Here is a 17,635-nt window from a genome sequence, read left to right as displayed (position 1 = left end):
GCTGTTCTTACATCCATGGTTCCACCAGGGCAATGGTGAACGTCTGGTGAGCTTATCGTGAACAGCGCAGTGCCTGGAGCTCTTCTCACACTTCACACCCAACATCCTTCTGCACGGGTGCCTGCACCAGTCGTCTTAAACGCTGCGATTTCAGTCATGTCTTATAATAATGTACTTTAGTCTGCTAATGCAAAATCAAGATGATACCCTGAAACGTCAGACAACAACTGACATTATGTGTGAAAGGACTGTGTGCTATGCTGGGAAGGGATACAACGTGGTCACTACAGGTTTTAGCAAGCAGCACTGGGGTCAGGTTACATCCATTTCAGTGTTAGTTTTTTCTTTGCTTTGCTGACTTTTTGCAAAACGTTGAACATCACCAACAAAAATGGACCTGACTTTTACTGTGAACTTCTGTTGTCTGGCCAACTTTGCGAACATTAAACATCATCATCATCATCATCATCATAATGTCATAGTGACTTTCAAGATATTTCTGTTAGTTCACTGTACATTATGACTTTCTTAAAACAAATTAATCTCTTTCACTTTGCTAAACAACATTTATCATTTTAGGTTTTAGGCTGTTATTTAACTGTTACAACACCCCTCTGCACGACTATTAACTCTAATGTGAATTCTTCCCTCTACATAAAATATATTCCCAGATTTCAGTTTGAGCCTCTGGTTAGGGGCAATGCTGGAGTCTAAATATACAGCAGCTTTACGAGGACATTGGCCACCTCTGCCCTGCTGTGTGCACCGACGCCTCCCTGTTCGTGACCGAGCGACACCTGGACAGGTGTACGCTGCAGGCTCTCGGCCCCGAGCAAACGGCAGGCAGGTGAGGGGTCTCACAGTTCGGTTGACTCAGGGGTGTATCCGATCCCCACCCCCGAGGTGCTCTGTTGAAGTTGGGTCGTTGTGGCCGTCCCCGTCTGTGGGTAGGCCATGTAGCTTTGGGGCTCCAGGGTTTTGGAAGCTGATGGGGGGTGGTCACCCTTTTACTGTGTGTGCGCCCACCAAATGGCATTGGAGATCTACGGAAGCAAGGCAGAGAGGGGAGGAGAATAATGACTGTCATTTTAGGTATTCCAGTGTTTTCCAGACAGCTGCAAATGTTTATACCGATTGTCTCTTCTGTGCAGTTTGCTTGTATAATTTCCCTAAATCTATTCCACATCATTCAGTTGTGGTCAGTAAATTAGTTCTTCACCTTATTTGGTGTCATTGATCAAATGTGTGAGGTGTTCTGTCGTGTTGAGCTGAGCGTGTCGTTAGCATGAGTCTTTTCCTTTGGATCAGGTCTTAAAAACAAGCTTACAAACAGCTGATCCTGGAGTTAATCTCTGAGAAGTAATAGTGGAAAATAATTTCCAAGAATTATTCTCCACTAACTCAATTCGGTGATGTAATTTCATTGGCGGGCAATGGCCCTTCCATGTGCTGTTCGGGGGTGTCGTTTCTGTGTTTAAATAGGGCCACCGTCACTAATATCCACGGGGTGGGATGACTTGAAGCCAAACACAGGGTCTGATTTCAGATGAGAAGACATTGTGGAAACATTGTGGACACAACCAACTGTGAGGCTGGTTCCATCCTGATGGATAATTAGGGATGATCATTTGATAGCCCTTAGCTGCCGTGGGTCTGTTTAGAGCAGGTACTCGCCATGCATGGCGTGCCATGGGGCTGAGACCCCAAGCTTACCCTGTAGTCATTTATCTTGGCCCTGTCTGCCTGCCTTTGGCGTTTGTTACCATAGAGAACGCTTACTATAAGCCTTCAGTCATGAAACGATTATTTTAAGAGCTGCTTCTCAATTGTTTCAGATTTTTCAGCCCTACTTGGGTGTGACGCATTTTTCTGGACTCTTGGGACTCTGATGCCAGTCAGTTTCTGTTACCGAGGACATCGTCCCTGCAGTTGTTGTCTCTTAAAGGTCATTGTGGATTTTTTCTTCCTGGTTTCTGGACACTCAAAGCTGTCCAGCTGTTGCCCTTATGTTATACTCTCATATATCAAAACAAGAAAACCTGTCAGACCTGTCAGTGCAATACGGAATTGGCCAGTTGTCTGTGGTTCACTTTTAAGTCGATACACGTGCAGGTCAGATGGATGTGGCAGCCGCATGTCTGAACTTTTCTGCGGGAACACTGCTGTCATCTGGCCTTGTGGGTCAGAGCACTCACCTGTTGAAGCATCTGTAGTTAACAGGCTGGAGTTTCTCTGGCTGTGTGTTCAGAGACGCTGGGATCTCCTCACACTCTCCCAGGGCCTCCCTCCATGGTGAGCAGTAGGATCTGGGAATTACTGTGATGTTGAACTTTTCACGAGGAATTTCTTTCAGAGGACCGGTGTATCCTGTGGGCAAAATGTCACACGCCCACATCATCTGTTAATAAAATGTGTCAAAGTGCACTATAGATTCTACAATGCTGTAGTTCTGGAGGAAACTCCCAGTTCTACTCGCTTAGAAAACGCTTTTTGGGAAAGAGCTAAACTGTTCAGTGTTATAGCACAGTGATATCAACCTAGTAATTCCAAATGGTTTAATTTTCAACAGCGGCCCCATTGAATATTATTAACATTTGGCTGGATGTGAACTTGTAGCACCCGTGTTGTTCAAAAGCTTGTGAGACTGCAGTACCAAAATAAGCAGGTTGCTGAGTGGAGCATTGAGACCTTGGTGCTCGGCTGGGGGCCCAGGCTTTCCTGAGGGGTGAGTAAGCAGGGTCGGCCTGAGCGCTGGGAATAAAGAACTTCTCACTATCCTCCCTCGTGCATACTGCACTGTCTAGCTCATGTTCAGAGGGAGTCGTTCAGGCCCCCACTGGGACCACATATGGTTACGGACACAGACAGAAGAGATGAGAGCTTATTTGGGGGTCTGGAGAGGGACTGGAGGGTCAGTTAACATAGTAATCAGGCTCAAATATCAGGAATGCGTCTCTCTCTCTCTCTCTCTCTCTCTCTCTCTCTCTCTCTCTCTCTCTCTCTCTCTCTGTGCGTGAGGTGACTCGTTTGGGGAAAATCAGGGACTCATAATTATAAGGACATAGTTGATAAATATTGATGATGTGTACGAGGCATGCTTAAACATCTTACTCAAAAAAGCACTGTTAGAGTTTATGTGCAGTGTTAGATCATTTAGAATCCACTCATGTCATGAGCTTTTTTTTATTCTTGTTTGAGTTCTTATTAATAGTGATAACATCCTGTTACCAGTGATATTACTGCAGCAGCACAGTGACTCACAGACATCTCTTTATGGACTTATTCCTGTAACCCAAAGAAAAAAACTGAACCACGGCACGATGCGTTCAGGCCACTCCTCTCTTATGGATCATCGCTTCGTTGTTTGAGCAATCTTAATTGAGCTGGGGCTAAACGTAATTTGGTCTTATGGATCCTCAGGGACTAAAGTAACATTGAAAGAATCCTTCACTCAAAGCACACGTCATTAATACTAAATCACGAGGACTATTAGGAAGCAGTTCTGTAAAAGTCTCATGTCAGCCAGCCCCCATCCCCTCTCCTTCGGTGTTAGAGGTTAGCATTGAGCGTTTTTAGGAGCAGCAGCTTTGTAGCACTGATCCATGGCTGTACCTGCAGCAAGGACACCTGGGCTGCCTTTCATAGCCACATTTTTCTTCAGAGTGGTGACCGGGCTGCGTTTACCAGGTACGAGGCATGACAGGTTCTCCTTCCCTCCCTGCACAGGGGCTGCAGAATGGCCCTGGTTGTGATCCAGGTTGTCCTTAAGGAGAGGGGAAGAAAATAAAATAATAAAATAAAATTATATATAGTTTGAATAACAAATTCAAAAAATTACTATTATTACAATCCAGGCTGGATTTTTATCTTATTTTACTTCAGTTTTTCACTTGCTTGGTTTATCACCAGTTTGTTTTTCTTATTATATCAGTGTAAGCCAAGCATCATACACAATGCTGTTGAGTTCACATGAAATGCCATCTCAGAAGCCAGAATGCTATTTTGGTGTTTTGTAATATCCGTGCGTTTCTCTCTTGTACTACCTCTAACCCACAGCCAGTTCCTGTTTATAGAACAGCTTTTGAATGTGTTTAAACACTACACGTCCCCACATCACAGCATCTTTACACACAGGCATGTGGCATAAATCCTGGTGATGTTCTGAGCAGGGGTTTGGACAAGGAGACGCATCACTCTCACAAGCATGTTTCCTCTGCCTGTCTTTTGTCATGTAGTACGGTTGCGTGTACTATGCAGTTGTGCTCCTGGATTCTTTCACCTGTTCATTAGGTGAGCCAGACTTATTCAGCTGGAATGGACAGAGAGTAACACCATGCTCAACTCCAGGTGATGCGTTATGGTTTAACTGAAAGCTAGAGTAATCTGTCCCAAAATGTGTTTACCAATACCAAATTTAAAATTAAACAGTTTAGCTAAAATCACATTTATACTGATTACATTTTAAATGGATTTTTCTGCAAATGTTTTTTTTTTTTTTTTTTACTTACATGCAAGCATTGCTAACATGTAATGGAAGTGTATTATAACAGTACGGACTTGTACTGAACTGGCTTAACTGTTTAACCTTTTAAGGCACTGTTTTGTTTTTTCTCACTCTTTCAGTGCAAAGGTCAGGTCAATGCAGATGACTCATGCCTTTGCATCTTTATGAAGTACAAATGATATAATGTAGTTATTCACTACACTTCTACAGGTAGAGAACACATGTAGGTCCTCATTTATCTAACATATTTTACACTAGGTGACATTTACTGTTCTTTAGTTGACTTTAAGCTTCAATCTTCAACTTCTCTGATATGGCAGGATTTGATCCAGTGAAGAATGTTGTCTTACGTATGAGACAGTGGAGGTGTCAGCTGTATTCTCCACTGTGAATCTGTCCACCCTCCTCTGCCTCTCCTGGAACATTCTGGAACCTCTGTTGGACGTCAGGTTCAGCTCCTCCATCATCACGTCCTTCGGCACGCTGACTTTCTTTCCCAGATTTAGCCCCTCTGAAACACAAACGCACTCTTTGATAGTTTGATAATTAAATTTGCCAGCAGTGCGGATCTACTGTATGTATTTTGATTTTGTAGATTAGGTATTTTACTGGGGAAAAGGACAACAAAAACGTGTTTAGGCCGCTCAGACAATTCTGCTTCTAAACAGAGGCTTACCGTGACGAGCTTTAGGCGATGCAATAACCAGACTAATGCTATCAGAGACAGAAGGCATCCTAATACTCAATGCTTTCACGATTGGAAGCTAACGTTAATTTTAACGCTGTGCTGGACGGACAAAAACGTTCTCTGAAAGACATTGCTTTAAATTATCTTTTTTTGCTAGCTGAAGAGAAAGTTCACGTGAAGTCTCGCAACTTTGCGATAACTCGAGCGGGATAACTGGCGCGTGCAGGTAAACCTGTTGCTTCGGAATCAGATTTAGCTGATCTCGAGGCGCTGTACGTGCCAAACCCACACACAGCTGACGTCACTGGGTAAAAACGCAAACAAACGCAGAAATGGAAGGAATGCTTCCTTGGGAATGTTGGACGTACGGCTGGGCATCTCTGTTTACGTCGTGGCACAGAACTGAGCTTTCCCTGCTCATGTGACCTTAGAGGACTCTTCTGATCTCAACTCTGCTGCTGTCCGTCAGGGAAGCACCGTCGGTAATGCGCTCCTACTCACCGAGTGAGAATCAGTAAATCGTAAATATATGAATCCGTATGTTAATATAATTGCATGCGTTCTTCGCTAAAACAAAAGAAAGCATCTGTTTAATTTTGAATATGGTCTTTTGTTTATTTGTGTTTCTCACCTCCTCGAGCCTCCCTGCAGAGCGCTCGTGCCTGCTGCTGCCGCTGTCTGGTGAGGCTGCTGTGTGTGGTCTGCATCCTCCCCTCTGTGTACACACATAATACAGTACATTAGCACAAATATTATTTTTCAGCCGCAAGGACTAAAACACATATTTCTGTTCTGCAGTACCTTATCATGTGGCAGGTGCATTGTCATGCTCATATATTGCGTAATGAAATAATGCTCGCGGTTCTTCAATTACATCGGTTACCTCAAAGGTACATTTTCAGTACTGTGATTTTTATTTGTTGCTGTGTTAATTATTTGTTATACATTATTTGATAGACACTCATATCCACAGCCAGGCACATATTTATCAGTGTGACAGTATGCATGGTTTTTGGAACTCGAACCCATGACTTTGCTGTTATTGCCCCCGTGCTCTGCTGTACTAGGCTGTAATCTAGACCAAAGCTAACGCTAATACATGCTAACCGAACTGCAAAATCATGTTTTCATTTTGATGTCCGGGTTATTTGTGGTCTGTTGAGCCGAACAGTATCTTTTGTTCTGTTTCTCTCTGACAGGTACACTTTATATGCAAGGACAGATTGTCATGATGGAAAGAGCGCACATTACAGAAGGAACAGATGCTCAAAGCCGTTCACACCAAACACCTGTCATCAGCTGTCCTGGCGATGAGGACCCCACCACACACATTCACACACACGCACCTGCAACACACCTGCTCCTTCAGCTGTGGTTGGGAGAGTCATTTTATCTTACCTGTGTGTGTGTGCAGGGTACCGGCGAGAGCTCAGTTCTGCTGCAGAGACTGTTGGTACAGACTCAGTTTTGACTCCTGGCCTGTCGTGCGGGTTACATCACTATGGTAATCTAAGACAAGGCAGCAAAAGGCTATATGGGGTGAGGATTTACACTCGGACCCACCCTAGTATCCACCATATAAAAACCTGATCTTTGCTGTGTGTGTGTGTGTGTGTGTGTATGTACATGCACGCATACCCATTGGGGAAAGTGCATTTGTGGGGAAGTGTGTGTGTGTGTATATAAGACCAGACAGCTGAGTCTGTCCAGACTGTCATAGTGTGATGTGAGCTGGAGGGTGCTAAACATTTGAGACACACCTCAGGATGCTAGCCAAAGGTTCTTGGGTGTGTGCATGTTTCTGTCTGTCTGTGCAAGGAAAAATACACAAGGATGTGACCTATATGTGGTGATGCACTGAAAGAGGTGACATCAGTTTGGGGTTAGCGTCCTTGATTGAAGGACAGGTCACAGAGCTTTTATTTGTATGCTTGTGTAACTAGTGTGTAATAGATGGGAGTTACATCAACCAGGATGAGTAATCCTCAGCAGGCCTTTCCTAGGTTCGGTGGGAGGGTTTAAACAGCGAAGAGGGAAGGCTGGATTTAACAGACGTATTTAGACAGCAATAGCAACTGTACAATAAAAAAGGGTGCAGAAGAAATAAATTGCTACCCGGGTAGTCTTATCCTTTTGTCCGTGCACGTTTCAGGTTCAGTCCCTTTTAATTGCAGTCTCGCTTACGTTCATACGAGTGTGTACGTGTATGTGTACGCGCTTGTCGATCTCTTTCCTAAGACTCCTGTGGTCTATGGAGCTGGATGGTGCAGGACCAACAGCTTCACAGCTTCACTGGCTCACCATATCTCTCTCGATTACTGGATCTGAATCCGAATTCGAGTCTCCCAAACGAAATCTGTCCCAATAAAAAAAAAAACAACAGTTGGGGCTAAACGCAGTAATGGCTGTATACCACTTAAACAAAGTGTATACCACTTAAGTGGTATACAGCCATTACTGCGTGTGGCCCCAACTGTTTTTTTTTGGGACAGATTTCGTTTGGGAGACTCGAAGTGATAGCTTTGAGGTAAGGGATCTAAGCACTCTTCTGATTCTAACTTTATGCACTTTGCTGTACAACAACACTTTAGCGCACTTACAAAAGAAAAATGCCCAGGGGGAGTCTCTGCACTCTCATCCACGTGGGGAGAAGAAAATGACAACGTGGTGAGGAAAACTTGTAAAAAATCCATCACTCTGAGTCACTGAGTCAAACACAGAACCAATGTGTAGCACAGCAAAACCATCACATAGAGAACTAAATCCTAATTAAACAAAGAGGCATGCTCGGACTGTTGTAGAGCACAGGTACAGTCGGTAAAAGAGCAATGCTTTTTCAATTACTGTGACCCACTTTCTCAGAAATACTTGTCTACAGCGTTCTCCAGGTTATTGTGCTAGATTTCACCAATGTCCACATACAGATCAAACACCCAAGCTAAATAAAACAAGTTTGTTAGTGTGTCAACACATTTACCTAACAAATGATGTACCTTGTTTTCTGACACACTCACAAGTGATGGGAATGTGTAGTGTGATATTGACAGCTTAAAAAAAAATATTTCACTATATTTTTAACATGACACTCTTGCTTCCCTCACATAATTTTTAAAGGTTTAAATATTCTTTCTTTGGCCAGAAACTCTGTACAACACTTAATCTTTATAAAAACCTGATCAATATGGATGCTGAGTCTCTCAGGGATTAAAATTGGCATTCATAGCACATGTCTAGCTAAAACCTAATCGCTCAGGATGTGTTTAGTATTAATATACATGATTTATATCCATCCATGCGGCATTGTGTCAGATCACGTCTCAACACATGTCAGTGCGGAAGCTCTTCCAGATGATAGAAGCTGAGTGCATGTCCACTTCAGCTCATCTCACTGAGGTTCAGTGGACTGTGTTCACATCGATGGCACATGGGCATGTCAGTGAGCTGCCCTTTCTGACAGGAACACAGACACATGCTTTAAAGACCTGGCTTTGTGCTGGGATAGTGTGTGTGTGCGCATTTGAGTGAATAAGTAATGAATTAATACAGACATCCACCAGTATTACCCACATCATTGCTCTAATGTGGCCCCTTACTGGCAATTAATTTTAATGATTTATTGATATACTGTATATTTACTGTCTATTTTTTGAAATCAGTCTACTGCCACAGCAAACAGTTATGTGATTTTGTGCTGGAATATTCATGTGTGTTACAGTAGATGCACATTTGGCTCAGCAGTGCCCCCCACGAGCATCTGAAGTGCAGTCACAGTCACAAACACTTCCTCACACATAATATACTTAACGAAGCACAAGAAGCATAATCATAGATTATATATGTGCTTGCCTCTTGGTTATGGCGTTCCATGTAGGCTCTGCTGCTAGCATCTTGCATCCTGCAAGGATTATACTGGATTGTCTCAGAGGCATCTTTATACAGCCTGCGTCTGGGGTCCTGCCTGGTGTGGTAGATCCCAGCTTGATGACTGGTAGAGTGTGTAGGTGTGGATATATCTGATGACTGGTAGTGTAGGTGTTGATATATCTGATGACTGGTAGTGCAGGTGTCGATATATCTGATGACTGGTAGTGTGTTGGTGTTGATGTATCTGATGACTGGTAGTGCAGGTGTCGATATATCTGATGACTGGTAGTGTGTAGGTGTTGATGTATCTGATGACTGGTAGTGTGTAGGTGTTGATATACCTGATGACTGGTAGTGTGTAGGTGTTGATATACCTGATGACTGGTAGTGTGTAGGTGTTGATATATCTGATGACTGGTAGTGTGTAGGTGTTGATATATCTGATGACTGGTCGAGTGTGTGTAGGTGTTGATATATCTGATAACTGGTCGAGTGTGTGTAGGTGTTGATATATCTGATGACTGGTCGAGTGTGTGTAGGTGTTGATATATCTGATGACTGGTCGAGTGTGTGTAGGTGTTGATATATCTGATGACTGGTCGAGTGTGTGTAGGTGTTGATATATCTGATGACTGGTCGAGTGTGTGTAGGTGTTGATATATCTGATGACTGGTCGAGTGTGTGTAGGTGTTGATATATCTGATGACTGGTCGAGTGTGTGTAGGTGTTGATATATCTGATGACTGGTCGAGTGTGTGTAGGTGTTGATATATCTGATGACTGGTCGAGTGTGTGTAGGTGTTGATATATCTGATGACTGGTCGAGTGTGTGTAGGTGTTGATATATCTGATGACTGGTCGAGTGTGTGTAGGTGTTGATATATCTGATGACTGGTCGAGTGTGTGTAGGTGTTGATATATCTGATGACTGGTCGAGTGTGTGTAGGTGTTGATATATCTGATGACTGGTCGAGTGTGTGTAGGTGTTGATATATCTGATGACTGGTCGAGTGTGTGTAGGTGTTGATATATCTGATGACTGGTCGAGTGTGTGTAGGTGTTGATATATCTGATGACTGGTCGAGTGTGTGTAGGTGTTGATATATCTGATGACTGGTCGAGTGTGTGTGGGTGTTGATATATCTGATGACTGGTCGAGTGTGTGTAGGTGTTGATATATCTGATGACTGGTCGAGTGTGTGTAGGTGTTGATATATCTGATGACTGGTCGAGTGTGTGTAGGTGTTGATATATCTGATGACTGGTCGAGTGTGTGTAGGTGTTGATATATCTGATGACTGGTCGAGTGTGTGTAGGTGTTGATATATCTGATGACTGGTCGAGTGTGTGTAGGTGTTGATATATCTGATGACTGGTCGAGTGTGTGTAGGTGTTGATATATCTGATGACTGGTCGAGTGTGTGTAGGTGTTGATATATCTGATGACTGGTCGAGTGTGTGTAGGTGTTGATATATCTGATGACTGGTCGAGTGTGTGTGTGTGTGGTGATATATCTGATGACTGGTCGAGTGTGTGTGTGTGTGTGTGTGGTGATATATCTGATGACTGGTCGAGTGTGTGTGTGTGTGTGGTGATATATCTGATGACTGGTCGAGTGTGAGTGTGTGTGTGTGTGTGTGGTGATATATCTGATGACTGGTCGAGTGTGTGTGTGTGTGTGTGGTGATATATCTGATGACTGGTCGAGTGTGTGTGTGTGTGTGGTGATGTATCTGATGACTGGTCGAGTGTGAGTGTGTGTGTGTGTGTGTGGTGATGTATCTGATGACTGGTCGAGTGTGTGTGTGTGTGTGTGTGTGGTGATGTATCTGATGACTGGTCGAGTGTGTGTGTGTGTGTGTGTGTGTGGTGATGTATCTGATGACTGGTCGAGTGTGTGTGTGTGTGTGGTGATATATCTGATGACTGGTCGAGTGTGTGTGTGTGTGGTGATATATCTGATGACTGGTCGAGTGTGTGTGTGTGTGGTGATATATCTGATGACTGGTCGAGTGTGTGTGTGTGTGTGTGGTGATATATCTGATGACTGGTCGAGTGTGTGTGTGTGTGTGTGGTGATATATCTGATGACTGGTCGAGTGTGTGTGTGTGTGTGTGGTGATATATCTGATGACTGGTCGAGTGTGTGTGTGTGTGTGTGTGGTGATATATCTGATGACTGGTCGAGTGTGAGTGTGTGTGTGTGTGTGTGGTGATATATCTGATGACTGGTCGAGTGTGTGTGTGTGTGTGTGTGTGGTGATATATCTGATGACTGGTCGAGTGTGTGTGTGTGTGGTGATGTATCTGATGACTGGTCGAGTGTGTGTGTGTGTGGTGATGTATCTGATGACTGGTCGAGTGTGTGTGTGTGTGTGTGGTGATATATCTGATGACTGGTCGAGTGTGTGTGTGTGTGTGTGGTGATATATCTGATGACTGGTCGAGTGTGTGTGTGTGTGTGTGTGGTGATATATCTGATGACTGGTCGAGTGTGTGTGTGTGTGTGTGTGGTGATGTATCTGATGACTGGTCGAGTGTGTGTGTGTGTGTGTGGTGATGTATCTGATGACTGGTCGAGTGTGTGTGTGTGTGTGTGGTGATGTATCTGATGACTGGTCGAGTGTGTGTGTGTGTGTGTGTGGTGATGTATCTGATGACTGGTCGAGTGTGTGTGTGTGTGTGTGTGTGTGGTGATATATCTGATGACTGGTCGAGTGTGTGTGTGTGTGTGTGGTGATATATCTGATGACTGGTCGAGTGTGTGTGTGTGTGTGTGGTGATGTATCTGATGACTGGTCGAGTGTGTGTGTGTGTGTGTGGTGATGTATCTGATGACTGGTCGAGTGTGTGTGTGTGTGTGTGGTGATGTATCTGATGACTGGTCGAGTGTGTGTGTGTGTGTGTGGTGATGTATCTGATGACTGGTCGAGTGTGTGTGTGTGTGTGTGTGGTGATGTATCTGATGACTGGTCGAGTGTGTGTGTGTGTGTGTGTGTGTGTGGTGATGTATCTGATGACTGGTCGAGTGTGTGTGTGTGGTGATGTATCTGATGACTGGTCGAGTGTGTGTGTGTGTGTGTGGTGATGTATCTGATGACTGGTCGAGTGTGTGTGTGTGTGTGTGGTGATGTATCTGATGACTGGTCGAGTGTGTGTGTGTGTGTGTGGTGATGTATCTGATGACTGGTCGAGTGTGTGTGTGTGTGTGTGGTGATGTATCTGATGACTGGTCGAGTGTGTGTGTGTGTGTGTGGTGATATATCTGATGACTGGTCGAGTGTGTGTGTGTGTGTGTGTGGTGATGTATCTGATGACTGGTCGAGTGTGTGTGTGTGTGGTGATGTATCTGATGACTGGTCGAGTGTGTGTGTGTGTGTGGTGATATATCTGATGACTGGTCGTGTGTGTGTGTGGTGATATATCTGATGACTGGTCGTGTGTGTGTGTGTGTGTGTGGTGATATATCTGATGACTGGTAGTGTAGGTGTTGATATATCTGATGACTGGTAGTGTAGGTGTTGATATATCTGATGACTGGTAGTGTAGGTGTTGATATATCTGATGACTAGTATTGTGTGTGTGTGTGTGTGTGTGTGTGTGTGTGTGTGTGTGTGTGTGTGTGTGGTGATATCTGATGACTGGTAGTGTGTGTGTGTGTGGTGAAATATCTGTTGACTGGTCGAGTGTGTGTGTGTGGTGATATATCTGATGACTGGTCGTGTGTGTGTGTGTGTGTGTGGTGATATATCTGATGACTGGTAGTGTAGGTGTTGATATATCTGATGACTGGTAGTGTAGGTGTTGATATATCTGATGACTGGTAGTGTAGGTGTTGATATATCTGATGACTGGTAGTGTAGGTGTTGATATATCTGATGACTAGTATTGTGTGTGTGTGTGTGTGTGTGTGTGTGTGTGTGTGTGTGTGTGTGTGTGTGTGTGTGTGTTTGTGTGTGTGTGTGGTGATATCTGATGACTGGTAGTGTGTGTGTGTGTGGTGAAATATCTGTTGACTGGTCGAGTGTGTGTGTGTGGTGATATATGTGATGACTGGTCGAGTGTGTGTGTGTGTGTGTGTGTGTGTGGTGATATGTGATGACTGGTCGAGTGTGTGTGTGTGGTGATATATCTGATGACTGGTCGAGTGTGTGTGTGTGTGGTGATATATCTGATGACTGGTCGAGTGTGTGTGTGTGTGTGTGGTGATATATCTGATGACTGGTCGAGTGTGTGTGTGTGTGGTGATATATCTGATGACTAGTGTGTGTGTGTGGTGATATATCTGATGACTAGTATTGTGTGTGTGTGTGTGGTGATATCTGATGACTGGTAGCGTGTAGGTGTTGATATATTTGATTACTCGTAGTGTAGGTGTTGATATATCTGATGACTGGTAGTGTGTAGGTGCTGATATATCTGATGACTGGTCGAGTGTGTAGGTGTTGATATATTTGATGACTGGTAGCGTGTGTGTGTTGATATATTTGATTACTCGTAGTGTAGGTGTTGATATATCTGATGACTGGTAGTGTGTAGGTGCTGATATATCTGATGACTGGTCGAGTGTGTAGGTGTTGATAGCCCAGATTTTGTTCTTGCTATCCAGCTGATGTCTCAGGACGTGTCTCACTCTTTGTAGGTATATGTCCAGTGGCTTCTTCATGAGTCCCATTTCCTGGCTCCTTGTTGCCAGAGCATTCATGTTGTACTTGACGATCTCTAGTGGTGACAGCAGTTGCCACATGCAGATGTTGGAACACCGAGCTACGACTTGTTTTGGTGTTAGTCTAGATGTTGTGTTTTGAAGCATTCAGTTGCCAAGTTCTCTACGTTTACCCTCTCACACTGGGGTTGCTCGTGTAGTAACATTCCAACAGTCCTCTATTCTCCACTCTTGTTCATGAGTGTTTGTTTGCTCCAGTAGTCCACTTTTCATTAAATTGCCCTGGACCATGAACATCTGACATTGACCTTGTTGACCTGGGTGACGTCCAAGCTGGTGTGATTCGGTATGAGTTGTCCTTTACTGTACTCTGTTGTAATGTCTATACAGGGGACATCAGGATGACACAGTCTTGCCCTTGAGTCTTGAGTTCAAATCCTGGCTCTGCCTTGCAGTGTTGGGCCCTTTTATCAAGGCCCTTAACCTCTTGGCTCTAGGGGTGGTGTATGATGGCTGAGCCCACAAAGGTCACAAAGAAGCAGGCATATGCACAGAGAAACATGTCATGGTACTTTATATGTGTACATATGACCAAATAAAGATGATCTGGCCTAGATCTTATCTTCTTGCTTTTTATTTGTTTGTTTGTCTGGTAGTTCCATGTGTTGTTTACTTATGAGAATCCAATGTTTACAGGATGTGCGTTTGTAACGCAGCAATGATCACTGCGGTGTGGCTGAATTTGAGTTTGGAGGACAGACACTGAGTGCAGTGCATTTCTCTGCTACGTCTCAGCTTGATTGATCACAGGACAGAGGTGAGTAACACACCTCTCACTGAAGAGCCACAGTTCCCAACCTGCTGTTTCAGACAGTGATATTAATTCCCCTCTAGAAACACACCGTGTGTGTGTGCGTGGACCTACTAATAACAGCCAATTATTGTCTTGGATTCTCCTTGGAGGGGATATGTAGATTGCTTTTATAAACACCCTTGTGTCATGAACCAAGTTTCATTTCTCCATCTGTCTTCACAACAGCATGTACAAAAACAACACAACTAAAAAATAAAAAAAAACTATAAACCCCCCCCCCCAGGCTTCACTAACACAAAACAGGCAACAGGATCCATGCTCCTACTCCCACTACAGTTTACAGTTGCAGTCTGGCAGGATGATGTGGAGATCGAGACCTACCTGCTGAAGGGGAAGAGGGATAAGATCTGGAACGCGCAGACTGACTGCCCACGGTTCGAGGCCCAGTACATTAGCAAGACTCCACCAACTGCACCCCGAACAGCCCTTCATGAAGAGAGCTGGTCCAGTGCACACGGTGCGGACAGCTCTCTGTCTGTCCCTGCTTTCGATTTGGAACACTCAGTGAGAATTACAGTGATCTTAAAGAATTATGCAACTGGCAAAGTTGCATTTTTATATTTAAAAAAAAATTTGTTTTTCCCTGTGTGTGTGTAATTGGAGCATTTTCTCTTTAGGATCCCAGGGGTACCTGACGCTGTCTGACTTTTCTGTAATCTTTTGTAATCTCCTCACACTGTCCTGCTGTTCATTACAGCTCTGAGGTGGGGTGACCCTCTTCCCATCTGTGACAGGTGAAGATGAGGAAGATGTGAAGTCTATCCATTCCTGCCGCGTGGACATGGTAATGTCTGGCAATTCTCTGGAGTAGTCAGTGGAGGAGGGATGGGCAGAGGAGACATCCATCACTAGGGTGAGAGAAAGGACAGACTTTTAATCCACTCAGTAGAAAAGGGAAACTTTGGTGTTTGTAGCTGCGAGCATGTTGAGTTTCTCTTCCAGATACACCCACACCTATGGCTTCCTTCTGAAAGGGCTTTTGGCTACAACTCTATACTGACATTTTCTCTAATCTGAGCTTAATCTGGTCTAAACAAATTACAGCAATAATCTTTTGACGATCTATGGAGTTTTCTGTCTTTGTGTGTCTTTCTCTCTCCCTGTCTTGCGTTCAATTTTTTTCCCCTTTGTTTCTGTGTTTTCATGTGTTAGCCTGTGTCTGTCTATGTCTCATTATAACAATGCATCTTAGGATGGTGGTCTCCAGGACCCTCACGTTACCTTGGTTTCTCAGGAATTTGAGGGCTGGGATGCCATCATGCAATCTCCGGAAGTTTCCTGTGACTCCTGTTGCTCAGGGAAGAGCAGAATGTGCTCCATGTCCTGAGGGAAACACCACCAGGGATGCCAGTCATGTTAATGCTGCCCTGCACTTGGCTAACAGTAGTGTGTAAGCACCTTGAAGTTATACTTAAGCATCTCAGTAAATGCACTTAGATCCAGTCTACAGTCGTTGTTTCTGATGTGGGTAATGACTTATTAAAATTGGGCAGTATGTCTAATTTGTTGAGAGGTTCAATATTTTAAATAAAATCAATATGGACAATACTGTGTTGTGAAATGAACAGGCTCATACATGTCAGCTGGTGAGGGAGAGGAATAAAACACTGTGAGATGTTGAGAGCTTTAGAGTTAGTCTGATTAGTATTGGTGCATACAACACCTCAAAACTCTTCCTCATTCCTAAGGTTGTCAATACAGTGGAATTCCATTTAGCTTTATTTGTCTGTACACTGTCAACACCAAAAAGAACTTTCACTTGTGGTAAAGACTCACAGGGAGAGAGCGAGAAAGCACATGAATATTCAACTGAGATGACTGTTTACTGGCAGACAGACAGAAGCAGGCAAATCTTTTGAACACATGACATACATTGTGATCTGAGGAGTAGAAGAAGAAACAGAAATACAAAAACCTTTGTTGATATGGAGATACCAGGAATCTGTACTGTGGTGCTGTGTGTGTGTGTGTGGTGTGTGTGTGTGTGTGTGTGTGTGTGTGTGTGTGTGTGTGTGTGTGTGTGTGTGTGTGTGTGTGTGTGTGTGTGGTGTGTGTGTGTGTGTGTGTGTGTGTGAACACATAACATGCTACAGTAATAGTTCTTTTCTCACTAGGTGCAATTTGTCATCATAACTATAAGATCCCAGAAGGCATAGAAAGGAGAAATACTCTTAATTAAATTTACTCCAATAAAGAAATACACAATCAGACAAACATTTCATGCTATAAATATTTGCAAATCTCTGGTTTACTAGCAAATACAGGATAGGTACATCAATATTCTAGCACACTGGAACTGAAATCATACATTAACTATTAGGTTATGTCACATTACGTATAGTTTAATTTACCATATAGCAATCCCAAGCCTTAAACACTGATCCTCCATTTCAGCGGACACGAACATTAACTCACACCAACTTTATAGAAGGCAAATGGTTCATTTTTAGCACTTACTGTTACACTTGGCCTATCCAAATGCAGGACTGAAACATTACGTTGAAGTTGATCGATACAGAATGCCTGCGCTCAGTAATTAGGACAATACAACATTAACAAAGTTACACAAAGAATGTAGAATGTGTTCAACACTCTCAAAGTTACTTCAGCTCCAAGTATCCAGTCCTCTACGTTGTACAGAAACTATGGCATCAATGTGGATTATTAAGTCTTGCATAATTGCTTCATCTGTAATTTCTGACATTTTAAGTGTGCAGTGCAAAATGGAACTGCAGTGCTTCTACTAATAACAAAGATGGAAGCAGGGAGATGAACCCCCTCGTCTCCATAGATGGACAGAGTGGTCATGGGAGAAGGAAATGTTTTCTCTGAACAGCGAAACCTGGCGGCGGGGAAGTGAGCGGAACTGCAGCTCAGACTGTTTCCCACAGAGGGGCAGGAAGAGCTGCACCTGAAGGTGGTATCCTCCCTCTCCATGCCAGTGCCGGCCCCTTGGCGGCCAGTCTGGGCTGAGGCCTGCAGCGTGCAGTGGACACAGAAGGCGTAGAAGAAGGCCACCAGCAAAAGGAAGCACACCAT

The 17,635-nt window shown here is 43.9% G+C and overlaps 1 protein-coding gene and 1 long non-coding RNA gene across 5 annotated transcripts; one reads left to right on the top strand and one right to left on the bottom strand.

The window, feature by feature from the left end:
* Window positions 1-387: 387 nt before the first annotated feature.
* Window positions 388-6,680, bottom strand: myoz3a (myozenin 3a). The gene is made up of 6 exons (XM_027017092.2): window positions 6,591-6,680; window positions 5,824-5,907; window positions 4,855-5,015; window positions 3,613-3,763; window positions 2,196-2,367; window positions 388-1,043 (listed from the first exon to the last, which is right to left on the bottom strand). Exons 2-6 carry the CDS (start codon window positions 5,897-5,899, stop codon window positions 728-730), a joined length of 876 nt encoding a protein of 291 aa, XP_026872893.2. The 5' UTR covers window positions 5,900-5,907; window positions 6,591-6,680; the 3' UTR covers window positions 388-727.
* LOC113581739 lies at window positions 5,123-16,142 on the top strand. 4 transcript variants are annotated; one of them, XR_004775724.1, is made up of 6 exons: window positions 5,123-5,674; window positions 6,607-6,731; window positions 14,419-14,539; window positions 14,873-15,053; window positions 15,294-15,449; window positions 15,749-16,142. It is a non-coding gene; the product is annotated as an uncharacterized LOC113581739 (long non-coding RNA). The 4 variants fall into 4 exon arrangements; XR_004775725.1 differs by having other exon boundaries at window positions 5,123-5,713; window positions 15,331-15,449; XR_004775723.1 differs by having other exon boundaries at window positions 5,123-5,713; window positions 15,831-16,142.
* The last annotated feature ends 1,493 nt before the right edge of the window (window positions 16,143-17,635 follow it).

The sequence above is a fragment of the Electrophorus electricus genome, chromosome 2, assembly GCF_013358815.1.
Source record: "Electrophorus electricus isolate fEleEle1 chromosome 2, fEleEle1.pri, whole genome shotgun sequence".
Classification (NCBI taxonomy): Eukaryota; Metazoa; Chordata; class Actinopteri; order Gymnotiformes; family Gymnotidae; genus Electrophorus; species Electrophorus electricus.
Note: the sequence above shows the minus strand (reverse complement) of the source record. Positions and strands in the feature narration are given on the sequence as shown.

Coding starts and splice junctions, on each gene's coding strand:
- myoz3a (XM_027017092.2), bottom strand. CDS start 5,899: ATGCAGACCACACACAGCAGCCTCACCAGACAGCGGCAGCAGCAGGCA. Junction 3,764..4,854: donor ACACCTCCACTGTCTCATAC/GTAAGACAACAT, acceptor CCTCTCCTTAAG/GACAACCTGGATCACAACCA. Junction 1,044..2,195: donor AACTACAGATGCTTCAACAG/GTGAGTGCTCTG, acceptor TTGCTTCCGTAG/ATCTCCAATGCCATTTGGTG.